The 26227-nt window shown below is 42.5% G+C and overlaps 1 protein-coding gene across 1 annotated transcript in view; it reads left to right on the top strand.

Moving 5' to 3' along the window:
- The window catches only part of LOC141112430 (uncharacterized), a 239380-nt gene extending 216098 nt beyond the window's left edge, over positions 1-23282 (top strand). The window contains exons 10-15 of the mRNA XM_073605276.1: positions 1725-1845; positions 8770-8864; positions 9790-9855; positions 15488-15587; positions 15833-15985; positions 21376-23282. Of these exons, the coding sequence (XP_073461377.1) occupies positions 1725-1845; positions 8770-8864; positions 9790-9855; positions 15488-15587; positions 15833-15985; positions 21376-22898 (2058 nt within the window). The 3' untranslated portion in view covers positions 22899-23282. The remainder of the gene's footprint in view (positions 1-1724; positions 1846-8769; positions 8865-9789; positions 9856-15487; positions 15588-15832; positions 15986-21375) is intronic.
- The last annotated feature ends 2945 nt before the right edge of the window (positions 23283-26227 follow it).

The following is a 26227-nucleotide window of genomic DNA, read 5'->3' on the forward strand; positions in this document are numbered from 1 at the left end:
TACCCATTTCTTCAATCCTAGGAAATTCCCCCAAATGAATGCCAGAATTTATAGAAAAATATAAAAAGAAAAAAAACGTGATCAATGTCTTGGCTGCCAAAACCAATTAAAAACAACCTATGAGGTGGTACTTGGTCCTGGCTCGCATCCCACATGCAATTTCAGGATACATCTCAGTGTTTTAGGGGTTGAAATACAGGGGAATCATTTTTCTTTGGTGGGGCTATCCCAAAGGCAAGCATTTTTGGTTGTGTCCGTATAAGCTATACACTAAAAAATAGCCGGGGCCTGGCAAAAAACAGTCTATCTCTTTCGAGAAAATTGAACTAAAGGCAAAAAAACTTTTTTCTATTTTGGATGAGTGAGGGAATCCCTGGTTGTCACTAGTGTCCCCATTGGAATGTTTCCCCTTTACTCTTGTTTTGGTGACCCAAAATGTGGAATTACTTTCACTTTTGCTTATAATGGTAAACAGTGCAAACAGAGAGGGTGAATCTCCCTGTCAGAAGCACAGACAGCAATAAAAAGCTGACGCGTTCTAATCTCTCTCAAATATATCCAAAATTTAAAAAAAAACAAACAAAAAAACTTTTGCCTTTTGTTATACTTTAAGTCCTCTGTTAACCTCTGTATGACATTGCAAAAATGGCAGCTATCCTTGATGAATAAATTCCCAAATTTTGCAGGGTTTGAGACCCTTGGATTACACACTACCTGCTTTGACAATTTAAGTCTGTACCTTGATAGGTATCCCCACCATGATTGCAAAGAGACCCTACTTTACCCTTACCTTCCCCATCCCCTTCCTACCTGTTCTTATTTTTTTTTTTCCCAAATTGCTTCCACTTCTATCCTTCCTCTTCCCACCCTCTATTCTACATCATATCCCCCAAACTCGACTTCCTACCCTCCTGTATTATGACTAGTCCACCCTTAGCCCACTTTCCCCTATAACTGCTTTACTCCTCTTAGAATTTTTTTTGCCCTGGGGATCGCTACCTATAACCTGTCCAGCAGATTTGCCTCTTATTCCACAATGAAAAAGTATTTATTTCATTTGTGGTGTGTCTGTGATTATACTATTTGGACTTCACGTGCATTTTAATTGTTCCTCTTATGTCTATACTGGATTCTTTTTAACTTTGTTAAAATTAATGAAAATGTCAAAACAAACTTTAATAACTGAAACTATCCACCCTATATACCTTCTACAATCTCCATATTTGCAAAACTAAATACCACTTTTGTTTGTCTGTTTTTGACTTGTATTGAAGTATCTCTAAAGTCAAAACTGTGTTTTGTTTTTTAATTTTGGATAGAGTAGGAAGGGTAAACCTCTGTAGTCTTTGTCCCATTGGTGAGATTTCACTTCACTTCTTGTCCTGTACACAAATGGAGAACTGTAAGGAATCTCTCCTTGATGTCTACCAAAATTCCTGTCTTATTAACTGATAGTGTGCCTTGCAACCAGTAACAGTGCTAGTGAGGTAGTAAGGTAATAGGGTAGGTAAATTAAATCTGAAGTCTTACAAGGTTATGTTGCATACCACGGTAGCTGTAGGCATGCTATGGTGCCTCCTTTTATCTGTAACAGTTGTTACATTTCAACTCCTGACAGGTTCATTGTAAATAGCCATTGAGTGGTGTTAAGAATCTTCATCTATATGTCCAGACTGTTTTTCATACTGTACAGTACTAACTTTCTTTGTGTCTGTCTTCTGTAGGAAGTCAGTTACTGCCAGGGGATGAGTCAAATTGCAGCGGTGTTGCTCATGTACCTGAATGAGGAGGATGCTTTTTGGGCTTTAGCTCAGCTGCTAACCAACCAGAGACATGCAATGCACGGTGAGTTCAAGTTGAAGAAGAAATACCAAAACGGGGCCATTTAATTATTCATGTCCTTTTAATGAATGACAGAAAAATCTAATTTCTTATCACAGTGAAAGTGAGAAGTGATGACACCCTAGTAAGATGCATTCCCATGACCCAGTTATCAGTCATAAATAACAATTGTTTTATAACAAATATAAGTTATATGTGTATGGGCACTGGTGGTGATAGAAGTAGACAGATACAGTATCTCTTTGAATATCATTTGGCCAGAATTTAAAATTATGCTGTTGGTTGAACTGGATGGACTTGTGTTTTTTCAACCAGATGTAACTATGTAACCACAGTATATTATTCTGTTTAAATATTCACAAATATAACTGCTTCAGTCCCCGCTGCACCATACAAAAGAATAGCTTGAGTTCTAACCTACAGGGCCGGAATGTGTATAGCTGAAATCTGTAAACATATCAGGTCAGTACAAAAATTTCTAGTTTCGAGTTCCCAATTGTTGCATTTTCAGAGATCTCTATTCTCTTGACATCCTAAGGAAACATTTAACATCCTGCTTTACTTTCCTGGGGTCAGATGCTCTGTGCAGAAGTCTCTGGTCTGACATCCCCTGAGCACACATTTATCAAGGTTGTTCCTGGAAAGCAGACAGCTTGGTCCTAGGGGTCACTTACATTTTTGCAGAGGACATACAAATACAGAAATTTACATTTCTCTGTAAGCATATAGTCCAAACGTTGTCACACATAGTGGTTTGTGCAGTGCCTTCTCAGATGTAATACCTGTAGGACCTTGATATACTCTGCCAAAAACATCTTAAACAGTGAGTCTTTTGCTGCAATAAATATGTAGATATATTGCAAATATATGTGGGCTTTGTAGTGTGTCAAGAAAGAATATTTTTTTGTGCATCATACGTGATTCTTTAAAAAAAATTATGTGATATGATTAATAAAACCGGAAATATTTCTTTATATTCATTTATTGAATTTATGTCCTTGGGTGCCATCCAAGAAAGTCCCTAGATCTGCTGTAATCAGTTGCATTTTACAAGGATGCAGTGTCAGGCATCTCCCTTTCAGAACATATAAACAAAAATAGTGTAGCGCTCAAAATGGTGAAACAAAGATATTGTCAGAAACCATGAATCAAACTGAGACAGAAGTACAGTTAAATCAGACTAGTTTAGTAATAATAAAAAAAAGGTAAAATTCAGGTTTATGAACACAGAAGGCAGCAAAAACCGCTCACAGGATACCAAACACTAAGCCAGTATAAGATGATACTCCCACAACCACACAGGTGCCGGCTCTGCACGATAAGTAGACAATGAATCGAAGAGCTCTGGATGGCCGCACTACCGTGAAAAAAAGCACCTTTATTTCATTAAAATGTTGCAGGTCACATCTAAGTGGACATATAGGGATATATATATGTCCACTTTGATGTGACCTGCAACATTTTAATGAAATAAAGGTGCTTTTTTTCATGGTAGTGGGGCCATCCAGAGCTCTTCGATTCATTATCTAATAAAAAAAGGTAAACAGAGTAAACGTAGTCAAAACATAGCCAGAGTTCAGGAACCGGAACGGATAGTCAGACAAGCCAAAACGTCAGGAAGCCAGAGATGAGCGTAGTAGATCAGCAAGCAGGATCTGGAGCCAGAAGGAATGTCAGCCAAGCAAGTCTTTAAGAGGAACACAGGAGAGCGTCTCTAGAGATGTGACCAAGGCGAAGGCAGAGATCATCTGGACTGGACAGCTTAAGTAGGCAGGACTGACAAACAGGATATCAACAGGTGAGTCACTGTGGAGAGATAGGAGCTGGCAATTAGGAATGAGAAGGAAGGGCTGAGCCCAGCCCTGACAGTACCCCCTCCTCAATGACCCCTCCCCCTCAGAGGACCACCAGGCTTGAGGGGAAAACATTTATGGAAATCACGGAGGACAAGGGCATGTACGTCCAAGGATGAGACCCAAGAGCATTCTTTCGGACCGTACCTTTTCCAATGCACAGGTACTATATGCGCCAAACGAACCTATGGGAGTCAACAATGGACTTTACTTCATACTCCTCATGGTTCTCAACCTGTACAGGGTGAAGACGAGGCACCGAGGGGGTGAAGCGGTTGCAGACCAAAGGTTTTAATAAGGAGACATAAAATACATTCAAAATACGCATATTAGAAGGAAGGTCTAATGCGTAAGCCACTGGGTTAATCCTGCGAAGAATACGGAAAGGCCCAATAAACCGAGGTGCGAACTTCAGAGAGGGAACACTAAATCAGAGGTTGCGAGATGACAGCCTGTCCCCAACCTGGTAGGAAGGTGCAGGCGTCTGCGGTCAGCATGGAGTCTATCCCTATCATTAGCATGTCGCAAAGCCTCCTGGACTTGTGCCCAAGTGGATAAAAGACCACGGAGATGCTCCTCTAATGCAGGAATACTCTGAGGAACATGAGTCAGGCAACATGGAAGGTTGGAAACCATAGTTCGCCATAAACGGGGACAATCGGGAAGCAGAATTCAAGACACTAGCAAACTCCTCCCACGGTAAGAGGTCTGACCAGTTGTTATGATGGTCAGAAATATAGCAACGTAGGAATTGCTCCAAGGACTGGTTGGCTCCTTCTGTAGCCCCATTAGACTGCGGTGATACGCAGAGGAGAAAGCAAGCTGAATTCCCAACTGTGCACAAAAGGCTCGCCAGAACCGGGACACAAACTGACTACCCCTGTCCGAGACAATAACCTTGGGTAGCTCATGTAAGTGAAAGATCTCCCGAGCAAAAATGGAAGCCAGTTCCTTAGAAGTGGGCAACTTCTTAAGTGGAATACAATGGGACATTTTCGAGAACCGGTCAACCGCCACAAGGATAACTGTGTTGCCCTGGGAGTTGGGTAACCCCACAATGAAATCCATAGACAGGTGGGTCCAGGGCCTCTCTCCATTGGGTATGGGTTGTAGGAGGCCCAATGGAAGGTGTCATGGAGTCTTACTCTGAGCCCACATGGAACAGGCAGCTACGAAGGCGGTTACATCAGCATGTAGACTAGACCACAAGAATTGTTGGGAAATGGCCCAAAAGAGTTGATTCTTCCCAGGGTGGCCAGCAGCCTTGGGAGAATGGTAAGTCTGGAGCACAGCAGTACAGAGACTCTCTGGGACAAAGCAGCGGTCACAAGGTTTCTTAGGAGGAGCATAGACCTGAGCAGCAATAATTTTGTCACCCAAAGGAGAAGTGAGAGTGGTGCGAACGGTAGCCAGAATACGATCAGGAGAAATCACAGGAACCGGAACTGACTCCATCTTGGAAGTGGAGGAAAATTGTTGTGACAAGGCGTCAGCCCTTACATTCTTAGTAACGGGTAAGAATGAGACAATGTAATTGAAACTAGACAAAAAAAGAGCCCATCGCGCCCTTCTGGGAGAGAGGCGTTTAGCCTCAGACAAGAATGTGAGATTCTTATGGTCAGTAAAAATGAGAACCGGCACAGTGGTACCTTCGAGGAGATGTCTCCATTCTTTCAGGGCTAAAATGATCGCTAACAGCTCTCTGTCACCAATCTCGTAATTGCACTCCGCAGGTGACAATTTCTTGGAAAAGTAGCTACAAGAATGCATAGTGCTCTCAGAGACAGGACGTTGAGACAGAAGGATGCCAACTCCAGTCTCAGAACCATCAACCTCAAAGATAAAAGTTAACGTGGGATCAGGATGTGCCAACACAGGAGCAGAAACAAAGGCAGCCTTGAGACTCTCAAAGGTCTTAATGGACAGGCCTGCAGCCCCAGAGTCGGTTAGACTCTGGGGCTGCAGGCCTTCTGGATAACTGGGGATGAAACAACGCCACCTAAGGTCTGTCCGTGACAGGACCTCAAGGTTTGGGCATTCCCTGGATGGGTAGGACAAGATTTCAAAAAGTGACCTGCCTGGCCACAATAAAGGCACAATCTCTCCCTCCTAAGGGTTCTCTCATTTGCAGAGAGAGGCGTGAAGCCCAAGTGCATGGGTTCATCTTCACAGACCGACTCGGTACCAGGAAGCATGGGAGGTGAGGGAGGCAAGGGTGGGACTGCAAAGTTCGGAGACAAATGTACAGGAGGCTTCTGCGAGTGCTCCTTAAAAGGGAGTGTTTCTCTGAGTCTGGAGTCAATGAGGATGGCAAACGTGATCAACCTTTCCAGCTCAGTGTGTATATCTCGGGCTGCTATCTCATCCTTGATGGTATCCAAGATACCATGAGAAAAAGCAGCCACGAGGGCCTCATTATTCCAAGCAACCTCTGCTGCCAGAGTACGGAATTCAATGGCGTAATCAGCAACTATTCTCGTACTCTGTTGGACATGAGGCACTTGGCAGCAGAAGCGGAGTGTGCGGGAACGTCAAATACCCTTTTAAATGAAGTCACAAACTCAGGGTAACTCAAGACAACAGGTTTTTGCGTCTCCCATAGCGGGTTTGCCCAGGCCAAGGCTCTCGCAGAAAGCAAAGATATCACAAAACCTACTTTGCTTCTGTCCATGGGAAATGCCTGGGGCAGCATCTCAAAGTATATCTCAACCTGGTTGAGAAACCCTCTGCATTGGACTGGATCCTCCTAAAACGCTGGGGAAGCAGCATGGAACCAGGCATATCTCTAATAGAGGTAATACTCGAGGCGGGTGCCTGCACAGAGATTGGAGCAGCAGCAAGGACGGCCTGCAACACAGGTTGTACCTGAGCAGCCACAGTGGGAGATTCCAGGTGAGCCGTGTGACTCAGGAGCGTTTGTAACGCCATGGCAAACTGATCCATGCGGTGATCCTGCTCATTCAATCTGGAAAAAATATTACCAACAAGTGGATTCACTGCATCTTCTGAATTCATGGCCTTCGCCTACTGTCAGAAACCTTGAATCAGGCTGAGACAGAAGTACAGTTAAATCACACTAGTTTAATAATAATAAAAAAATGTAAACCGAGTAAACTCAGTCAAAACATGGCCAGAGTTCAGGAACCGGAATGGATAGTAAGACAAACCAAAATGTCAGGGAGCCAGAGATGAGTGTGGTAGAACAGCAAGCAGGATCTGGAGCCAGAAGGAATGTCAGCCAAGCAAGTCTTGAAGAGGAACACAGGAAAGCGTCTCTAGAGATGTGACCAAGGCGAAGGCAGAGATTATCTGGACTAGATGGCTTAAGTAGGCAGGACTGACGAACAGGATATCATCAACAGGTGAGTCACTGGGGAGTTATAAAAGCTGGCAATTAGCCGACAGCTGAGCGGTCAGCTTTGAGAAGGAAGCGCTGAGCCCAGCCCTGACAGATATATAAATACCCGGATGACCCAAAGTACATGCAATAAGATCACAAATGGTGTGAATGATGAAAAAAATATTAGTAGACAATTCATAAATGAATATACAATGTCAAATGAGTGAATGAATAATAAGTCATTCAAAATTCATGAGTGAATATCATGCGATAGTCCATCTTAAACAATCAATCCCATAAATGTAAAAAGAGACTTCTATATTGTTTGAGTTGATAAAACTTGATCTTTAATGTGCAATGTGATAAGGTTGGCACGCTTACCTGAAATGGTCGCCTCATATATTGTACAGCATAAGAGTCAAACAGGCAGTCATGAGGAATCAGCTCAGCAAATCCGACACAGCAAGACGTTTGGAGAATAAGCCCCATCCAATGTTGAAGGAGAGGATCCAACTTCAGAAGGCAGCCTCCAGAGTGTGCCAGGTCATATGTTAAGGTGATCCATAATGATATATAAAAAACCAAAACACTGCACATAGTGTAACTCTGAATGGTAAATATTTATTATACAGGGGGTGGGGGGGTTGAAACAAAAATTACAATAAAAGCAAGCAAAAAAGATTTTCTAATAATGTGAGGATCCTCTCCTTCAACATTGGATTGAGCTTATTCTCCAAACGTCGGATTTGCTGAGGTGATTCCTCATGACAGCCTGTTTGACTCTTATGCTGTACAGCATAGGAGTCCACCATTTCTGGTAAGCGTGCCAACCTTATCACATTGCACCTTAAAGATCAAGTTTTATCCACTCAAACAATATAGAAGTCTCTTTCTACATTTATGTGATCGATTGTTTAAGATGGAATTTCACATGAAATTCACTTATGAATTTTGAATGACTTTTATTATTATTTGTTCACTCATTTCACTTTATATATTAATTTATGAATTGTCTACTAATATTTTTTTCATCATTCATAACCATTTGTGATCTTATTGTATGTACTTTGGGTCATCCAGGTATTTATATCTTTGTTTCACCATTTTGAGCGCTACACAATTTTTGTTTTTTGTTTTTTTCACTATGTGTCTATTGGAATGTTGGCAGCTTGTTAATCTCTAAGCACAGTTTTTTCTATATTTTCCATCCCCCTCTCAGAAGTCTTATACTGCGTACACACAAGTGGACTTCTCGTCGGACTGAACCCCGAAGGACTTTTCAACGAAGTTCCATCAAAACGGTCTTGCCTACACACGATCACACCAAAGTCCGATCGTTTCGAACGTGATGACGTACGGCCGGACTAGAAAAGGAAGTTCAATAGCCAGTAGCCAATAGCTGCCCTTGCGTCGTTTTTGGTCCGTCGGACTAGCATACAGACGAACGGTTTGTTCAGTAGGAATTGAGTCCATCGGAAAGATTTGAAACTTGTTCTATTTCTAAGGTCCGTCAGATTTTTTGACAGAAAAGGTCCAATGAAGCCCACACACGATCGAATTGTCCGACGGATTCGTTCCATCGGACCTTTGATGCCGAAAAGTCCAGTCGTGTGTACGCGGCATTAACGCTAAGGGATTTTTAGTTTTTTGTGCGCTGCCAGGTACAGATTTATCATGCTTGTTCTAACATTTATTCTAATAGTGTACTAATCCAATCTACCATTTTCTTTGAAGGTTTTTTTATTCCTGGGTTTCCAAAGCTCCAGAGGTTTCAGAGTCACCATGAACAAATTCTCAGCAAGTTCTTCCCAAAACTGAAGAAACACATGGTATTGCCATTTCCTGAACAACTAGCAGTTAAAATCTTTTGTGTTTGAAATAGCACATACTGGGAATATAACTATATATTTACACTTCTGTCTAGGTCACCCCAAAGCAGCTCCATGAGCTTTATGTATGGAGACTATGCTAGCCATTCCTTGATTTTAAGGCACTATCTTGTTATGTGTCTTTATTTTGCAGTGAACCCCTGACAAACTAGGCATAGACCAGAGAATATAGCATGCCAGGGTAGGTCTTGATGTTTAGGGTGCCAGTCGCTCTGTGCAAGCCACTACTCTGAATTCAGCAAAGAAGCCCCAGACCATCATGCTTCCTCCTTCAGGTTTAAAGGAGAAGTATGTCAAAACTATTTTGAATGGATCACAGAATCCCAGTTTGTTTATGCACTCCTGTGAACCGTTTTCAGCTGACAAGGCCTTCTTTCAGTTTTAGTAGTCCACTAGAGATGGTTTCTAGCACAGGCAAACCTCTTTTTGATTGTAGCAGTGGCTTTGTTACTTCCACCTGACCTGCCAAACATGCAGTGTGATGTCTTCTCTTCAGAATGAAAGTTAGACTTGCTTATTTTTACCACTGTTAAATTGTTATCCTGTGAGGTACCTATCATGCATATACTGGTATTTGTGTGGAATCATAAAACAACCAAAGTGTGGGTGATACTGGAAAAAGTTGCATTTTTCCAGCCACAAAACTGTCATATATTTTGTGAAAAGCTAGGTAACCATTATACCAATCAATTCGCTTACGACTAATGCTTGACTTTAAGTGATTAAGCCCTATGAATTGTGCCTCTTGTGAATCACTTCAAACAATATGATATTGTGCCTGTAGAAAATATAAGAACTTGCACTTAATTTGTAGCGGTGCTTGTGGAGTTATGCAATTTAATACAGCATGCCTATCTTTTCTTAGGACAAGGAAGATATGTCTACTGGCATTTATACAACAAAGTGGTTTTTGCAGTGCTTCTTAGACCGGGTAAGTACAAATAAATGTTCAGACTTTCCCATTAACGGATTTAAATACAGTATAACCTTGGATTATGAGCATAATTAGTTTCAGAAGAATGCTTGTAATCTAAACCCCTCGTATATAAAAGCGAGTTTCCCCATAGGAAATAATGGAAACTCAGTCAATCCGTTCCACAGCCACTTCTTGTCTATGCAGTACCGCATGTGGCTAGAGGTGCAGGGGCGCCTGAGACACTTGGAAACACTCGGAGACACTCGAGAACTGAGTGTCTCAGAGCATCACCAGCCCCCCCGCACCTCTGACCAAATGCGGTACTGGACACCCCAGCGGCTTGAATCCTGCTCATCTTGCGAGACAATGCTCGCAAAGCAAGTCAGGCTTTTTTTTTTAAATCATAGCTCGTATTGCGAAATGCTCGTAAACCGTGTTACTCACAATCTGAGGTTCCACTGTACTCTTTTTTGCTTAACCACCTGCGTCAGATGTACTGTGGCAAGTCGGCTCTATTGCGCGAAATGATGTACCTGTATGTCATTTCGTGCAATAGACACTGGGGGGCGGGCGCACTTTTCCGGAGGCGCGATCGCACACTGATTGGACACAAGGGATGCCAATCAGTGGGTCTGGCGGACCCTATGTCTGCCGGCCACCCATGATCATTCCCCAGAAAGGCAGAATGGCGATCTGCCCATGTAAACAAGGCAGATCGCCGTTCTGACAGGGAAGCAGATAACGATTGGTGTTCCTGCTAAGCAGGAACACCGATCTGTCTTCATCCAGTCAGAGCAACCCCCACACAAATAGCAAGCACCAGCTAAACACACATTTAACCCTTTGATCGCCCCTGATGTTAACCCCTTCTATGCGGCCACGAGTCTTGTTAAACTCCCTTCTGCAAAAAAGTTTTATCCCTATTGTGGGGTCACCAGTATGGTATTTGTATATTGAAATCATATCCCCCCTTAAGCGTCTCTTCTGCAGAGAGAATAAGTTCAGTGCTCGCAACCTTTCCTCATAACTAATATCCTCCAGACCCTTTATTAGCTTTGTTGCCCTTCTTTGTACTCGCTCCATTTCCAGTACATCCTTCCTAAGGACTGGTGCCTAGAACTGGACAGCATACTTTAGGTGCGGCCGGACCAGAGTCTTGTAGAGCGGGAGAATTATCGTTTTATCTCTGGAGTTGATCCCCTTTTAATGCATGCCAATATTCTGTTTGCTTTGTTAGCAGATGCTTGGCATTACATGCCATTGCTGAGCCTATCATCTACTAGGACCCCCAGGTCCTTTTCCATCCTAGATTCCCCCAGAGGTTCTCCCCCCAGTGTATAGATTGCATTCATATTTTTGCCACCCAAAAGCATTATTTTACATTTTTCTACATTGAACCTCATTTGCCATGTAGTTGCCCACCCCATTAATTTGTTCAGATCTTTTTGAAAGGTTTCCACATCCTGCAGAGAAGTTATTGCCCTGCTTAGCTTAGTATCATCCGCAAATACAGAGATTGAACTGTTTACCCCATCCTCCAGGTCGTTTATGAACAAATTAAATAGGATTGGTCCCAGCACAGAACCCTGAGGGATCTCACTACCCACCCCTGACCATTCCGAGTACTCCCCATTTATCACCACCCTCCAAACTTGCCCTTGTAGCCAGTTTTCAATCCATGTACTCACCCTATGGTTCATGCCAACAGACCTTATTTTGTACAGTAAATGTTTATGGGGAACTGTGCCAAATGCTTTTGCAAAATCCAGATACACCACGTCTACGGGCCTTCCTTTATCTAGATGGCAACTCACCTCCTCATAGAAGGTTAATAGATTGGTTTGGCAAGAACGATTCTTCATGAATCCATGCCGATTACTGCTAATTAACGATGGGCTCGGGCGTGTTCGCACACTCCACGTGCAGAGCACGCCAGGAAGTCGGCACGGCGCTGCGCTAATCAGAGGCAGTGAGACATTTTCCCGATGTGCGGCTGCAGAGATCTGGAAATGTCTCACTGCCTGTGATTAGTGCAGCGCCGTGCTGACTTCCTGGAGGCTCTGCACGTGGAGTGTGCGAACACACCCGAGCCCATCCTTACTGCTAATGATACCCTTCTCATTACTAAAATCTTGTATATAGTCCCTTATCATCCCCTCCAAGAGTTTACATACTATTGATGTTAAGCTAACTGGTCTGTAATTCCCAGGGATGTATTTTGGGCCCTTTTTAAATATTGGTGCTACATTTGGCTTTTCTCCAATCAGCTGGTGCCATTCCAGTCAGTAGACTGTCAGTAAAAAATAGGAACAATGGTCTGGCAATTACTTGACTGAGTTCCCTAAGTGCCCTCAGGTGCAAGCCATCTTGTCCCGTAGATTTAATAATGTTAAGTTTCCCAAGTCTAACTTTAATTCTGTCCTCTGTTAACCATGGAGGTGCCTCTTGTGATGTGTCATGAGGATAAACACTGCAGTTTTGGTTACTGAAGCCCCCCCATTCCCTCGTGAAGACTGAGAAGAATAAACTCAATACCTTAGCCATCTCCCCATTCTTTGTAACCAGATTTCCTTCTTCATCCTTTATGGGGCCAATATGGTCTGTCCTCCCTTTTTTACTGTTTAGATACTTAAAGAATTTCTTGGGATTTTTTTTGCTCTCCTCCGCTATTTGTCTTTCATGTTCTATCTTGGCCGTCCTTATTGCACCCTTACATTTCTTGTTGCATTTTTTATAAAGTCTGAATGCTGATATTGTATTTTTTGAAGGCCTTCTCTTTTGCATTTCTATGCATTTTTACATTGGAGTTAAGCCATCCAGGACTTTTGTTCGCTCTTTTAAATTTATTCCCCAATGGGATGTGGCTAATGCCCTTATTTAATATGCTCTTAAAGCAAACCCATCTCTCCTTCGCGTTCTTTGTTCCTAATATTTTATCCCAATTTATGCCTTCTAGCAAGGTTCGTAGTTTAGGGAAGTTGGCTCTTTTGAAATTCAGTGTCTTTGTATTCCCCTTATGTTTCCTAATTGTGTGATTTATACTGAAGCCAATTGACCTGTGATCGCTGTTACCTAAATTTCCCTGTATTTCCACATCCGTGATCAGGTCTGTATTGTTGGTAATCAGTAGATCCAGTAACCCTTTATTTCTAGTTGGTGCGTCTAACATCTGACCCATAAAATTGTCCTGCAAGACATTTAGGAACTGGCGAGCCTTAGATGAATGCGTGGTACCCTCTGCCCAGTCTATGTCTGGATAGTTAAAATCCCCCATTATGATAACACTTCCAAATTGTGATAGGAGAGCTGTCTCCTCTTCCTCCCTCAGGTTAGGGGGCCTATAGCATACTCCCAGTATTATTTTCCCCTTAGCTTCATCCCTTTGGAGCTCTACCATAAGGATTTCACCTCCTCCCTAGCTCCCTTAGTGATGTCATCTCTCACATTCACTTGTACATTATTCTTGATATATAGGCATACCCCTCCCCCTTTTTTACCTTCTCTATCCTTGCGATAAAGGGTATACCCTTGAATGTTTGCCAGCCAATCATGAGAGCTGTTGAACCAGGTCTCTGAAATTCCCACAAAATCCAAATCCTTGTACAACAGTATCTCTAGTTCACCCTTCTTGTCTGCCAGGCTCCTGGCATTGGTGAACATGCCACATAGTTTAGACCAGTTGCATATTATCCTCTTATTGGGTGTTCCGAGATTGCAACTAGGACTTGCTACTATACTTACCTTGGGTTTATGTGCTTTTGTCAACCTACCACTAATGCCCCCAATATTACCCTCTGGAATATGTTCCGCGCTGACTATCTCTACCTCTGGACCCTCCCCCCCATCGCCTAGTTTAAAAACCCCTCTAACTTTTTGGCCATCTTCATTCCCAGCTGATCTGCACCCTCCTCATTTAGGTGTAGCTCGTCCCTTCTATAGTACTGGTTATTGACTGAGAAGTCGGCCCAGTCCTCCAGGAACCCAAACCTCTCTTTACTACACCAGCTCTTCAGCCACTTGTTTACTTCCCTAATCTCCCTCTGCCTTTCTGGTGTGGCTCGATGTACTGGTAGTATTCCTGAGAATACTACCTTGGAGGTCCTTTTCCTCAATTTAGCTCCTAAGTGCCTAAAATCGTACTTTAGGATCTCCATCTTCCTCTGACTTTGTCATTGGTGCCAACGTGCACCATGACAGCTGGGTCTTCCCCAGCCCCTCCCAGTAATCTGTCCACCAGATTCGTGATGTGCCGAACCAGAGCGCCCGGTAGACAACATACTGTTCGGCACTTCAGGTCTTTGTTACAGATTGGCTTCTGTCCTTCTCAAGAATTGAATCCCCTACCACCAGAATCTGTCTTTTCTTTCCTTTCACTTCCCCCCCACTCTCACTGGAGGAGTTCTTCCCCTGGCAGCTAGGAGAGTCCCTCAGCTCCAGCAGTGCTGGTCCCTAACTGGTTTCACCAATGTCACTCAATGGAGCGTACTTATTGGGATGCTCCATCCCTGGATCGGCCTCCCTGGCACTTCCCCCTCTACCCTTCCTGACTGTCACCCATCTACTCTTTGCTGGTGCCTGCACCTCTTTGTTTCCACCCGCCTCTCTGCTGGCACCTGCCATGTACGTTCCTGGCTCTCATTTAGTATGGAGGGACTTCTCAGTGCTGACAGTTTCTTCCCCAGATTCAGAACCTGGGCTTCCAGGGAAACAGTGCACTTACATTTTGCACATTTTGCATTTTGCAGCTTGACTTCAGTGCTTTAGTACATCATCTAGTTCTTATTGGTCTTGACAAGTATAGGGTTAAAATCATATAGGGTTATAATAACATATCATTTAGGCCCCTTTCACACGAGGCGGACTCTGTTTCTACGGAGCTCGCCTCTGTCCGCCGCCTCAGCGGGAGATCTGTCCATTGAGCCGGCGGATGACAGGTCCCTCTCTGCTCACTGAGCGGGGAGGGGCTTGTCAAGCGCCGCTGCCGCTTATGGAGGGATCGGATGAAAATGGACAGCATGTCCGTTTTCATCAGATCTCACCCAATCCGATCCGCCAGCGATGGACCTAGATGTAGGGCCATCTGTCTGCTTTTAGGGGATCGGACCGGGTCGGATGTCAGCGGACATGTCTCCGCTGACATCCGACGCTCCATAGACTAACATGGAGCGCCCGTTCAGGTCCGCCGTCAAAACTGACAGGCGGACCTGAACGGTCCGATCGTGTGAAAGGGGCCTTAGGGTTATAATAACATTCAGATTTTTGCGAGAATTCCTTTTTTTACAGCTATTGTTTAATGCTCATCTTCTATTCATTACCTATTTGGCCATGTTCTTAGTACTGAAGACAAAGCAACAGTAAACTGCCTTGTATTATATTTGCTTAGTCCACAAAAAGCAAAAGTGAATTGGTCCGATTGCTGGGTACTATGACCAGTCTGGTCCTTCAAGGTTCCCAGCTCAGACCCTTAATGCTTTATACATGGGTGAAACTGTTGAATTTTTCTGATCTCTGGTGTTGCATGAATTGTGTAGCAATCCCACATGTACTGTACCCAGCAGCAAAAATGTATACTTATGGTTGGAATGTACAGCTGCATTGACAGGACAGTTTAACCTCATTGCCTGTTTTGCTTTCTATTCATTTCCAGACACCATTTACACTCACTCTGAGGCTGTGGGACATCTATATTTTGGAAGGCGAGCGAGTGCTGCCAGCCATGGCTTACACCATACTGAAACTGCATAAAAGTAGGACATTTCCATTAATCAAATCTAGTGTAACCCATATTAAAGGAGGTTGCATGTCTCAATTCATATAATTATACATATTTATTATATAATGACAGGGATAGAATGGCATTGTATTTTTTAAGCTTCTTAACTATAAACACTGTTATAGGTATAATTTGTAGTATCACAGATTTAACTCAATGTATTTTGGTATCTGTTGGCAAGCAGCATCTCTTGAACCTATTTTATATCTCTATGCATAGAACGCTTGTTGAAAATGTCAATGGAGGACCTTCGGGAATTTCTCCAAGAGAAGATTGCCCGTTCCTTGAGCTACGATGATGATATTGTGGTTGAACAATTACAGACATCAATGGCGGAGCTAAGGAAAATGAAACTTGAGCTGCCTCCTCCAGGTACAATCTTTTCTATTGATTAATGAGCGCTTATTGTTAAGTGCTAATTCTTGTAGCAGATCTAACATCCCCTGTATGTGCCACCCCTGCAGCTTTGCAACATCCGTAAGCTCCCTCGCTAGCACTGACATTTTTGCCCAGTCTTCTTCCGGGTTTGGCATCTTCAGTTCTCTTGATAGCCAGCCCAGAATGACATAACGCCAGCACATAAATGTCAATTTATTGTGAGAGCAAAACATGACATGAATGTACACTGGGCTGCTCATGCACAGCTCAGTGTGAATTTATGAGAGCCACTGCTGGAAGGCAGAGGAGAAACTTATATTGCAGAGGAGACATACAGAGTATGCAATAAAAGCCTATCTGTCAGCAATGTTTTATTCTGAATGAATATATATATATATATATATACACACACAGTGCAGGCAGTGTATAGTATATAATTGCAGTCAGTGTACAGTATATAATACATTGCAGCTGGTGTACGGTATATAATAAAGTGCAGTCGGTGTACAGTATATAATACAGTGTATTGAAGTGGTTAAGAGGAACCCAATGACAGGATTAGGAAAAAAATCAGCATGGGGTCCCCCCAAAATCCATGCTAGGCCCTTAGGGTCTGGTATAAATTTTAGGGGAACACCATGCCCAAATGTAAAAAAAATTGGCGTGGTGTCTCCCCCCAAAATCCATACTAGACCCTTATCCGAGCAAGCAGCCTGGCAGGCCACGAAAGGGGGGGGCGAGCAAGCGTCCCTGCTCCTGAACCATACCAGGCCGCTTGCCCTCAACATGGGGTGGGTGCTTTGGGGTGCCGCACGCCATTTTTCTTTCCTTGATTTTTTTTAATCTATATTGCCAGGAGCCGGCAATACGAGGAAATTTAAATTACATTTTTTTCATTTTGAAAAGTCATTGTGCTGCGGCACTGTTCTACACATCGCACAGATGCGCCACTTTATAGGCAAACTAAGGGGACCCCCCAGGCACGATATTTAAAGGAATCTTTCATTTTTATTGTTTCACTTTAAGCATTATTAAAATCACTGCTCCTGAAAAAATGGTTGTTTTAAAAAATTATTTTTGCATTGATACATGTCCCCTAGGGCAGTACCCGGGTCCCCATACACATTTTATGGCAATAACTTGCATATAAGCCTTTAAAATGAGCACTTTTGATTTTCCATGTTCATGTCCCATAGACTTTAATAGGGTTCGCATGTGTTCTGGTGCGAACTGAACCGGGAGTGTTCGGCCCATCCCTAGTTGTATGGTATTTATTCAACTCCACACTCGTCCTTGTGTCTGCAGCCTTAAATTATTCTTCAGAGTATCTTCTAGCACCTGCAACCTGTACAGGATCTCCTTCTATACTAGGTGCTGATGTCACTCTATAGCAACGGAAAAGCTTGAGCAGAGACCTGGTAGTCAATATACTATAAGCGCCAGCATTATTTTTACCACAATCCAACCTCACAAAAAAAAGTTTAATTTAAAATTACTTTTGAAAAAGCGCATAATGTCATAATATAGCCTGTTTCTTGATAAAAATTACAGTATTTCACAAAAGTGAGTACACCCCTCACATTTTTGTAAATATTTCATTATATCTTTTCAGGTGACAACACTGAAGACATTACACTTTGCTACATTGTAAAGCTTGTATAACAGTGTAAATTTGCTGTCCCCTCAAAATATCTCAAAACACAGCCAGTAATGTCTAAGCCGCTGGCAACAAAACTGAGTAAACCCTTAAGTGAAAATGTCCAAATTGGGCCCAATTAGCCATTTTCCCTCCCCGGTGTCATGTGACTTGTTGGTGTTACAAAGTCTTAAGTGTGAATGGGGAGCAGGTGTGTTAATTTTGGTATTATTGCTCTCACTCTCTCATACTGGTCACTGTAAGTTCAACATGGCACCTCATGGCAATGAACTCTCTGAGGATCTGAAAAAAAGAATTGTTGCTCTATATTAAGATGGCCTAGGCTATAAGAAGATTGCCAAGACCCTGAAACTGAGCTGTAGCATGATGGCCAAGACCAGTTTAACAGCTCAGCGTCCTGTCCAGAGGTTGTCTTTGGGAAATAGATGTATGAGTGCTACCATCATTGCTGCAGAGGTTGAAGGGGTGGGGGGATCAGCCTGTCAATGCTCAGACCATTCGCCGCACACTGCATCAAATTGGTCTGCATGGCTGTCGTCCCAGAAGGAAGCCTCGTCTAAAGATGATGCGCAAGAAAGCCTGCAAACAGTTTGCTGAAGACAAGCTGACTAAAGACATGGATTACTGGAACCATGTCCTGTGGTCTGAGGAGACCAAGATAAACTTATATGGTTCAGATGGTGTCAAGCGTGTGTGGCGGCAACCAGGTGAGGAGTACAAAGACAAGTGTGTCTTGCCTACAGTCAAGCATGGTGGTGGGAGTGTCATGGTCTGGGGCTGCATGAGTGCTGCTGGAACTGGGGAGCTACAGTTCATTGGGGGAACCATGAATGCCACCATGTACTGTGACATACTGAAGCCAATTAAAGCAAAATAAAGCTGGGAACCTGAAGGATGGATGAATGGTGCCGCCCAACATGCGGACAGGGTGTGTAACACAGCAAATAACCATAGAAATGAAAAAACAAAAAAATGGGTACACCCAAAAGGTTACCTCGTCACATATATTAATCATATGCAAATATAGTACATATAAAGACAGCACAGACATGTAGTGAGCACTTCCCAGTCCTATCCCTCCCCCACCTCCCTCCCAGACAACCCTACAAACCCCACCAATTCCCTCACCCCCTAGACCTCTGAACTGCCTCACCAGGATCTCCCCAAGGACCTGAGAATGTGCAGCTATGCCGCTAACCCCTCACAGAGATGAAACAAACCCCTGATGACTACACTTGCAAATATAGTTACTTAAACAATGGGGATTCATACATCCACCCAAGCAGCGGAGAGGAGAGCACTGCACCTTAAAGCCACTATGGGTGAATGCAGTGCAATCTGACAGACAGCTGCACCTGGGGGATGGATGTAAAGTCTGATTAATGAAAATGAGTCCCGCAGTTAGTCCAGTAACAATACAAAAAAACACAGTAAGTCCTCATCCAGTCCCGAATCTCAGGTAATAGTAAATACCTGTAGGATAAATGCACAGAGGCAACGGGTGCTAAGATGATATCCAGCAATCTGCTACGGTATATATCGTTATTGAACATCTCATGAGGAACAAAAGTGATATTCACTGCTTGCTCCACTTGGTTTCAAAGGTGAATGACACAGAAATGGTCACTACTAGGACATACCTTCAAAGGACATAAGCTCAAACATATCTGGCAGCATAATAGACATCCGATCCGGCCATTACTAAACCACTGTGTCCCAGAGCCTCTAGGTGCCTCATGAATACTGCTGATATGGTCGGTCTGTCTGTGTATAAATTACTCACTGTTCCGTAGTTTTTCAGCAGCCATTATATGTTGCTCCTAGTGGAAATAGCCAGATAACTTTACAGCCAGTTCAATCAGCAGGCAAGTGCAGTGAAAATCCTTACAGGTGTCCTGTGTGAATAGTAGGGGTGTTCAATATCTCCTGTAGATAATCCCAGCTGCTGACATCCTATAGAGCACAGGACAGGTGCAGAGCAGCAGGCTGTAGTGAAGTAGGATGATCCCAGAGCACAGCACACCAAAAGTCTCTGGTAGTGTCATGTAAGTGGTATTGTGTAAACGGGCAATGCAGGATGCAGTACATCAGGGGGTGTGAGGGGTGCTGCTCCAAATGTTTCGTTCCGCCCCTGGAACTTCTTCAGATTGAAGCATGAGCATGATCCCCTCCCTTCGGAGACTGGGCCGCAGGGCAGTATTCCAACATACACACCTCCAAGATGACCACTGCCTTGCTAAAGAAGCTGAGGGTAAAGGTGATGGACTGGCTAAGGATGTCTCCAGGCCTAAACCCTATTGAGCATCTGCGGGGCATCCTCAAATGGAAGGTGGTGGAGCGCAAGGTCTCTAACATCCACCAGCTCCGTGATTTAGTCATGGAAGAATGGAAGAGGACTCCAGTGGCAACCTGTGAAGCTCTAGTGAACGCCATGCCCAAGAAGGTTAAGTTAGTACTGGAAAATATTGACCCTTTGGACCCAATTTGGACATTTTCACTTAAGGGTGTACTCACTTTTGCTGCCAGCGGTTTAGCCATTAGTGGCTGTTTGTTGAGTTATGAGGGGACAGCAAATGTACACTGTTATACAAGCTGTACACTCACTACTTTACATTATGGTAAAGCGTAATTTTCAGTGTTGTCACATGAAAATATATAATAAAATATTTACAAAACTGTGAGGGGTGTACCCACTTTTGTGAGATACTGTATATGTTAAATACATTATTATAACAATAGGTGTCGCATGCCAAGACCTGACATAAAACCAAACTCAATACACAGTTTTAACTGAATAGAGTTGGGAAGGCAATAGAATTTCTATTTGATATTTTTTGTTGTTGTCCATTTTCCTATGCAAGAAATCACCCCCCTACGTACTTCCATTTCTATCTGGCTCCTGGAGAGGATGTGCATAGAATTCTCCCCAAAGGGTGTGCAGATGGTAAAAACTTGGTCTAAAACCAACAAAAAAAAATCTTTTGGTTGGAGTTGGGCTTTAAATTCCCAGCATCTCTACGTTAACTCATAACGATCCCTAAAATATGATATGTACTTTATCTGTACTGAAGAGTCATGCACTCAATTTATAATGCTAATATCTGTGTTGTAAGAAAAGTTATTTCTAACTTAAAGAGGAGCTCCAGTCTCTCCCCCCCCCTCCCACCCCCAAAAAAATAATATAAATATTGTAGCTGCTGACTTTTAATATAAGGACTCTTACCTGTCCACGTAACCAGCGATGTCCTCACCTAAGCCGATTTTTTTCAATCGGCTTCGGGAGTAGGCGCCAGCATCTTAGGTAAGGGGAACTGGCAGTGAAGCCTTCCAGCTTCACAGCTGGTTTCCTACTGCGTATCAATGGTCCCACAGTCTTCCGGGACCTGCGATGTGTCCCAGATGGCTGCGGGGGGGAAGGAGGGGAGGCCAAACTTCCGCTCAGTTTGCCACGGTGATCTGATGGGAAATGGGAGCAGGTACCTGTCAAAACCAGATACCCTCTGCCCCTCCCACCAAACAGTGGCAAATGTGGCAATGGATGCAAACAAGCAGAACTACCTCTTTTGGGTAAAGTTCCACTTTAAGTGCTCAGTAGTGCAGGTTAAAATACAGCAAGACATAATCAGTATATTAGAATACTGCTTGACCTAATCAGTAACCTGCACCTACAGGTTTATTTTTTTCTGCTTTTTATTAAACAGTGTGGTTTTTTTTTTTGTCTTTTTAGGTAAAGCTGAAGAGTTTCCCAAAAAGACTTTGGGCCAGGATATTCCTGTACATTTACAGCCAGTTAAAACAGCCGCAGAGCCCAATGCTCAGAAAAAGGCAGATGGTGAGAATTCGCAACACACCACTAAACCCCCCATCGACATTAATGATAATAACTCAAATGCAACTGAAAGCATCAAGCCTCAAATATGTGCCCTACAGCACAATGGCACTTCCAAAGCTACTGCAGTAGGAGGGATGAGTAGCAAGGCAGAAGAAGCTGCTTCTGCAGAGGTAGTAAACACTCCTATGCATGCGGACCAGTTTACTGTGGAGCATGTTTCAACGAAAGCTCCTTCCGATGAGTCAAAGCTTCAAAATGTCACATCTCCCAAAATTTCCCTAAACAATAAAGCAGAAAACATTTTGTGCCAAGAAATCATTTTGGGGTCAAATGATCAGCATGAAAGTGTACTTGAACCCAGTTCTGCGACAGAAGGATCATCTGAATTTAAAACAAAAGTCAACAGCCTTAATGTACCAGTTATCAGTTCCCCTATTACAGAATGTAAGAAAGAATGTGATGAGGACAAGATAATTGGCAGTTCCAAAGCCACAGATGGTTCTGACAATAGTCAATCACAACACCTGCAGCCAAATGACATAACAGAAATGGTCACACCAGTATTAAATGCGGAAGTAATATGTTCTGATGAAAACGTTCATTCCTCACAAAGTGAGAGTGAGACATTGTCTGTTATTAAGAATGATCCTTCTTCTGACTCCTTGACCCTCTCTCAAACAGCAGAATGTATTCTTCCTACTCTAGAAGATGAAAGTACGGCCACCATTAATACAGGACAACAGGGTTTCCTTTTGCCCCCAGAATTAGAAAACAGGAGATGTTCTTCGCAGTATGATAACATGTCTGATTTAGACCAAGAAGAATGGCCTCCATGTCCTACTGATTCATCTTTGAATGAATTAGAAAAACAAACATTGCAGTCTGATATCTGTAATGTTCTTGACTTGTCTGATGAACAGCACAAAAGTTTAGGAAAGCTCCCACAGCTGAAACCTACGTTTTGCTACCAAGGACCATCTGGCAGTGTGCCTTCATTGCTTACTAGTCATTCTGGTATGAAAGGTTCACTCAGTTCTCGCACAACTTCCTCTCCTTCTTTAAATGACAACTTTAGTCCCTGCCAAGTTATTAAGACTATTACCTCAGTTCAAGTCTGTCATGGTACCATACAAGGATTTGAGGACAGCAAGCAGATAGCATGCCCTCTGCCTAATAGGTCCAAGACCATGTATGCTTCTTGTAACACACAGAAAAATCAAGGTGAACAAACTGATTCTGAAAGCCAAATAAAATATGTAAATGGCCCAGTGACTTCACAGGAAAACCTCCCACTTCCAACCAGAAGTCCTAAGCCGAAATTACCAGAAAAACCAGCTATTCTTAAAACTCTTTCTGACAACAATTTTTACTCTAGTAAACAAACTGTGTCTCAGATGACAAAGTCCATAACATTCTAGACAAGAATATAGAAAGCATGACATGCCATCTGCTACATCATGTTGTGTGGCATGTGAGCCATTTTTATGCTGGACATAAAAATAGGCATGACCCATTGAATAGACTTGTGGAATCAGGACCATGCATAGTATTTTCAGCTGCGCTGGTTTGACTGGCTGGATTTTAACATTTTTTAATTTCTATTCTTTTTAATATAAACAAATCACAAAGTGCTTATTTTTTACTATTTTCATGTTTTTGCTTTTATTTTTAAAAAGTCTCTTGGCAAATCTGATATTTAATAATATTGCTCTTTTTTTGTGATTGCTTTGTGTTGTGGCTATGGAAGTATTAAATGCAAGCTATTTACATTCTCTTGACTAAATATATATAGCTTGTTAAAATTTTTGAACATGTAACCTCTCTTTGTAACAAGTTAGTACCTTTCTGTTACAATCAGCTAGTAGCTTCCTCAGCCAGTTAAAGAGTATTAACGGCATCAGAATTCAGTCGCTACATTTCATCCTTATGTATCAGGGCTCATTTATAATAAAACTGGAGCTTCAGAATATAACAGATAATGGCAATGTTCCATCTAAGTTCACCAGTTTGAAAAATGATCTTGTCAGGGGTGTGAATCAAGCAGATGTTATCGTAATTTTCACCCTTCACAAAAGATATGTGCAGAAAGTACACTGATTTCCATCAGCTCAGCCGAGAGATGAAAGGAAATAATTATCCCCATTTCATGAGCACCGAGAGTGATTTTTTTTTACAGTGCATCCGTAAAGTATTCACAGTGCTTTACTTTGTCCACATTTTGTTATGTTACAGCCTTATTCCAAAAATGGATTCAATTCATTATTTTCCTCAAAATTCTACAAACAATACCCCATAATAACAACGTGAAAGAAGTTTGTTTGAAATCTTTGCAAATGTATTAAAAATATAAAAGTCGCATGTATATAATTATTCACAGCCTTTGCCATGCCACACAAAATTGAGCTCAGGTGCATCCTGTTTCCACTGATCATACATGAGATGTTTCTACAACTTGATTGGAGTCCACATGTGGTAAATTCAGTTGATTGGACATGATTTGGAAAGGCACACACCTGTCTATATGAGGTCCCTCAGTTAACAGTGCATCTCAGCACACAAACCAAGCCATGAAGTCCAAGGAATTGTCTGTAGACCTCCGAGACAGGATTGTATCGAGGCACAGATCTGGAGAAGGGTACAGAAACATTTCCGCAGCATTGAAGGTCCCAATGAGCACAGTGGCCTCCATCATCCATAAATGGAGGAAGTTGGGAACCATCAGGACTCTACATAGAGAGGGTTGTCCGGCCAAACTGGGCATTCATGCTAGAAGGGCATTAGTCAAGGAGGAGACCAAGAACCCATTGTCACTCTGACAAAGCTCCAGCATTTCTCTGTGGAGAGAAGAGAACTTTCTAGAAGAACAACCATCTCTGCAGCATTTCACCAATCAGGCCTGTATGGTAGAATGACCAGACGGAAGCCACTCCTCAGTAAAAGGCACAGCCCGCCTGGAGTTTGCCAAAAGGCACTTGAAGGAGTCTCATAAACAGAATTCTGTGGTCGGATGAAACAACAATTGAACTCTTTGGCCTGAATTGCAAGCCTCTTGTATGGAGGAAATCAGGCAACGCTCATCACCTGGCAAATACTATCCCTACGGTGAAGAATGCTGGTGGCAACGTCATGCTGTGGAGCTGTTTTTCAGCAGAAGGAACTGGGAGACTAGTCAGAATCGAGGAAAAGATGAATGCAGCAATGTACAGAGACTTACTTGATGAAAACCTGCTCCAGAGAGCTCTGGAAATCAGACTGGGGCGAAGGTTCATCTTTCAACAGGACACCAACCCTAAGCACACAGCCACGATAAGAAAGAAGTGGCTACAGTACAACTCTGTGAATGTCCTTGAGTGGCTCAGCCAGAGCCCAGACTTGAACCCGATTGAGCATCTCTGGAGAGATCTGAAAATGGCTGTGCACCAACGCTCCCCATCCAACCTGATGGAGCTTGAGAGGTTCTGGAAGGAAGAACGGGACAAACTGCCCAAAAATAGTTGTGCCAAGCTTGTAGCATCATACTCAAAAAGACTTGAGGCTGTAATTGGTGCCAAAGGTGCTTCAACAAAGTATTGAGCAAAGGCTGTGAATACTTATGTACATGTGATTTTTAAATTTTATTTTATTTTTAATAAACTTGCAAAGATTTCAAACAAACTTCTTTCATGTTGCCATTATGGGGTATTGTTTGCAGAATTATGAGGAAAATAATGAATTTATTCCATTTTGGAATAAGGCTGTAACATAAAATGTGGAAAAAGTGAAGCAATGTGAATACTTTCCGGATGCACTGTACCATTTTAACAAGTTTATCTACCCACAGCTGAAAAGCACAATCTACAACCATTTTATGCCGAGCTCATGCAACTCTGCAATAGTTATATAAACTGATTCTTTCTGTTTAAACTGAGGTATGCCTTATCATGTCCTTTCTCAAACTGACTGCTTGATATCAGGGCCTGCTTTAGTTTTCATCACCAGAGCAATTGCAGAAAAGAAGCATCTTCTGTGTCCTCTTAGCAGAGAAAAGTGTCTGTTATCTCAGAAAATATGACACTTATATTGCAGGGGATGCCTTTGATTTTATTCCTAGTTCTGATCGTATTTCTGGGCAAAGCAGACAGCCAATCATATAAGCCAGAAATGCATTTTTCAGTTGTGTTCTGTAAACATAAAATTTGCAGAAGACCCCGGTTTACCATATTTAGGGAAAGCGGCATTAAAATTTGTGAAAGTGGAGTTTTCAAACTCTGCAAAATAATAGGTAGTATTTATAAGAGCACTTTTACTCATGTAATGGATTTTAATAAGCCCAGTGACATGAGATCATTTTTTCATGACATATGTACAATTTGCAACACATTTAAAATGATGGGGCAAGTTTATGGGGATTGAATTTAACTTGCCTTTTTTTAACATTTTACAATTTGATTTATAATAAAAGCTGGTTTGAGAGATATATGAAATATTTCATGGGAGAAACAGAGGTTGCTATTGCTAACTTCTCATTCTGGAAATGCTAAGTGCCTGTCAAGCTGAGCTTATGGTGCCAATACTTTAACCACTTAAGTACAAGCATTTATATACCCTTCTATTGCTAGGCAATTTTTCAATGCAATGATAGTTTGACAATTACATGTTCATGAAACTCTGTACACTAAATAGGTTTTATATAATTCTTTGAGACAGATCGAGCTTTTTTGGTTCCATTTAATAAATCCTGCTTTTTTAATATACAAAGGAAAAAAGG

This window comes from Aquarana catesbeiana, linkage group LG11, assembly GCF_042186555.1.
Source record: "Aquarana catesbeiana isolate 2022-GZ linkage group LG11, ASM4218655v1, whole genome shotgun sequence".
NCBI classification, from domain to species: domain Eukaryota; kingdom Metazoa; phylum Chordata; class Amphibia; order Anura; family Ranidae; genus Aquarana; species Aquarana catesbeiana.